Raw genomic sequence first — 2,312 nt, 5'->3', positions numbered from 1 at the left:
CTCTATTTGGCAACATCGACAGAGGCAGTTAGTTCGATACTTGTTCGGAAAGGTGAAAATAGAATTCACCGACCTGTCTACTATACCAGCAAAGTACTCCATAACGTCGAAGTCTGATATTCAAGAATCGAAAAAATGATCTACGCTCTGATCATATTGGTGCAATGGCTTTGCCCTTACTTCCAGGCACACACCATTGTAGTCCTTATCGATCAACCATTAAAAACGATCCTGCACCATCCTGATACATCAGGATGAATGGCGAAGTGGGCGATGAAGCTAGGCGAATTCGATATACAATGCCGACCACGGTCATCCATGAAGGTACAAGTTTTAGCCGACTTCATCGCAGAATGCACAATAGTCGAAAATAAGTCGGAAGATGAGACTATAAAGGAGGTTGCAACCCCCGAGCCCGACCTAAGGTCGACCTGGGTGCTGCATATCGACGGGGCATCGAATGCTCAAGACAGTGGAGCTAGCCTCATTTTCACTAACTCAGAAGAGGTAGTCATCGGGTATGCTCTTCGGTTTGACTTCAAAGCTTCAAATAATCAAGCCGAATACAAAGCTCTTTTAGTCGGTTTGAAAATGGCTAAGGAGCTCGAGATTGACAGTCTGAAGGTCTTCACCGACTCTCAACTGATCGTGAAACAAGTCAAAGATGAATTCGAAGCTCGAGATCCAATCATGGCAATATACCTTCAAAAGGTGAAAGACCTCGTGACGAATTTAAGATACTTCGAGATCTTTCATATACCCAGGATCGAAAATACTCGAGCCGACGTACTTTCCAGACTGGTAACGATTGTTTACAGTTCACTGAGTCGAACATTCGTGGAATGTCTTGAACAATCAAGCATCGACAAAAATGAAAAAGTATTACAGCGAATAACCGAACCTAGTTGGATGGATCCGATCATCCGGTATCTATCTGACGGAGTCCTCCCTGAAGATCCTGTGGAAGCAAAACGAACCTGATGGGTAGCTTCCCAATATGTGATGATGGATGGTCGTCTCTACAAAAGGTCATTCTTCCTTCCATTACTGAAGTGCTTAGGACCGACCGATGCCAACTATGCATTTAGGAAAGTACATGAAGAAATTTGTGAAAGCCACTTGGGGGGCAAGTCCCTGGCCTACAAGATTTTGCGATAAGGTTACTATTAGCCCACCATGAAAAAGGATGCGGCTGACTTGATCTGGAGGTGCGAACCATACCAGAAGTATGCCAACATACAGCATCAACCCGTCAGTCAGCTAACATCCATTGTCGCACCCTGGCCTTTTGCTCAGTGGAGAATCGACATACTCAATTTTTTTCCCTCGACGTCTAGCCAAAGGAAGTTCATAGTGATCGCAATCGACTATTTTACCAAGTGGGTGGAAGCTGAACCCCTGGTCCAAATCACCGAACGTAAAATAAAAGACTTCATCCAGAAATCCATCATCTATAGATTCGGGTTGCCGCATATCATCATCACCGACAACGGACAATAATTCGATAATCAGGACTTCAGAGAATTCTGTACGAAGTTTCATATTATGCATAAGCTTACATCAGTTGGGCATCCGCAATCAAACAGAGAGGTTGAGGTAACCAACCGAACAATTTTGCACGGGTTAAAGGCCCGACTGAATGAGGCTAAAGGTCTTTCGATCGAAGAGTTATATCCAGTCTTATGGGCGTATCGGACAACTCCTCGTATATCGACTGGAGAGTCTCCTTTCAACTTACCCTATGGGATGGAGGCGATGATCCCACTCAAGATCGGATTATCGTCGACAAGAGTTGAGCAATACAATAAACCGAACAACTTCGAGTGTCGGAGAGCCGACTTAGATCTCCTACTAGAACTCCGACACGAAGCTCAACTTCGCATGGCCACGTACCGGCAGAAGATAACTCGATACTATAACACCAAAGTCAAGCCGAAAATTTTTTGACCAAGAGACTTAGTTCTGAGAAAAGTAAAAATTTCAAAATCTCTAGATCAAGAAAAGCTATCTTCGAACTGGAAAGGACCCTACAGGATATCAGAGACAAACAGACCGGATGCTTATCAGCTCGAAACCTTGAAAGGTTCGGCTATTCCCCGAACATGGAACGCCGACATTCTAAAGTTGTACTATTAGTAATCTTTGTACGCACTTGAAAATACAGTTCTGTTCTGGAATGGTAAAACAGACTTCTAATGAAATATCGATCCTTGTTGTGGAGGTCGGATCATCGATGTCACGGCTTGGGGTCTGACTTTTCAAAAAAGTCAAAAACCATTAGTCTAACCACCGACTGCATCCCGACTCCCCTG

General features: G+C 44.1%; 1 protein-coding gene across 1 annotated transcript; it reads left to right on the top strand.

The window, feature by feature from the left end:
* The first annotated feature begins 258 nt into the window (after positions 1 to 258).
* On the top strand, positions 259 to 981 carry LOC140856671 (uncharacterized). Its single transcript, XM_073254771.1, has one exon. It carries the CDS (start codon positions 259 to 261, stop codon positions 979 to 981), a length of 723 nt encoding a protein of 240 aa, XP_073110872.1.
* The last annotated feature ends 1,331 nt before the right edge of the window (positions 982 to 2,312 follow it).

Source organism: Elaeis guineensis, chromosome 1 (genome assembly GCF_000442705.2).
Source record: "Elaeis guineensis isolate ETL-2024a chromosome 1, EG11, whole genome shotgun sequence".
Taxonomy (NCBI): Eukaryota; Viridiplantae; Streptophyta; class Magnoliopsida; order Arecales; family Arecaceae; genus Elaeis; species Elaeis guineensis.
Note: the sequence above shows the minus strand (reverse complement) of the source record. Positions and strands in the feature narration are given on the sequence as shown.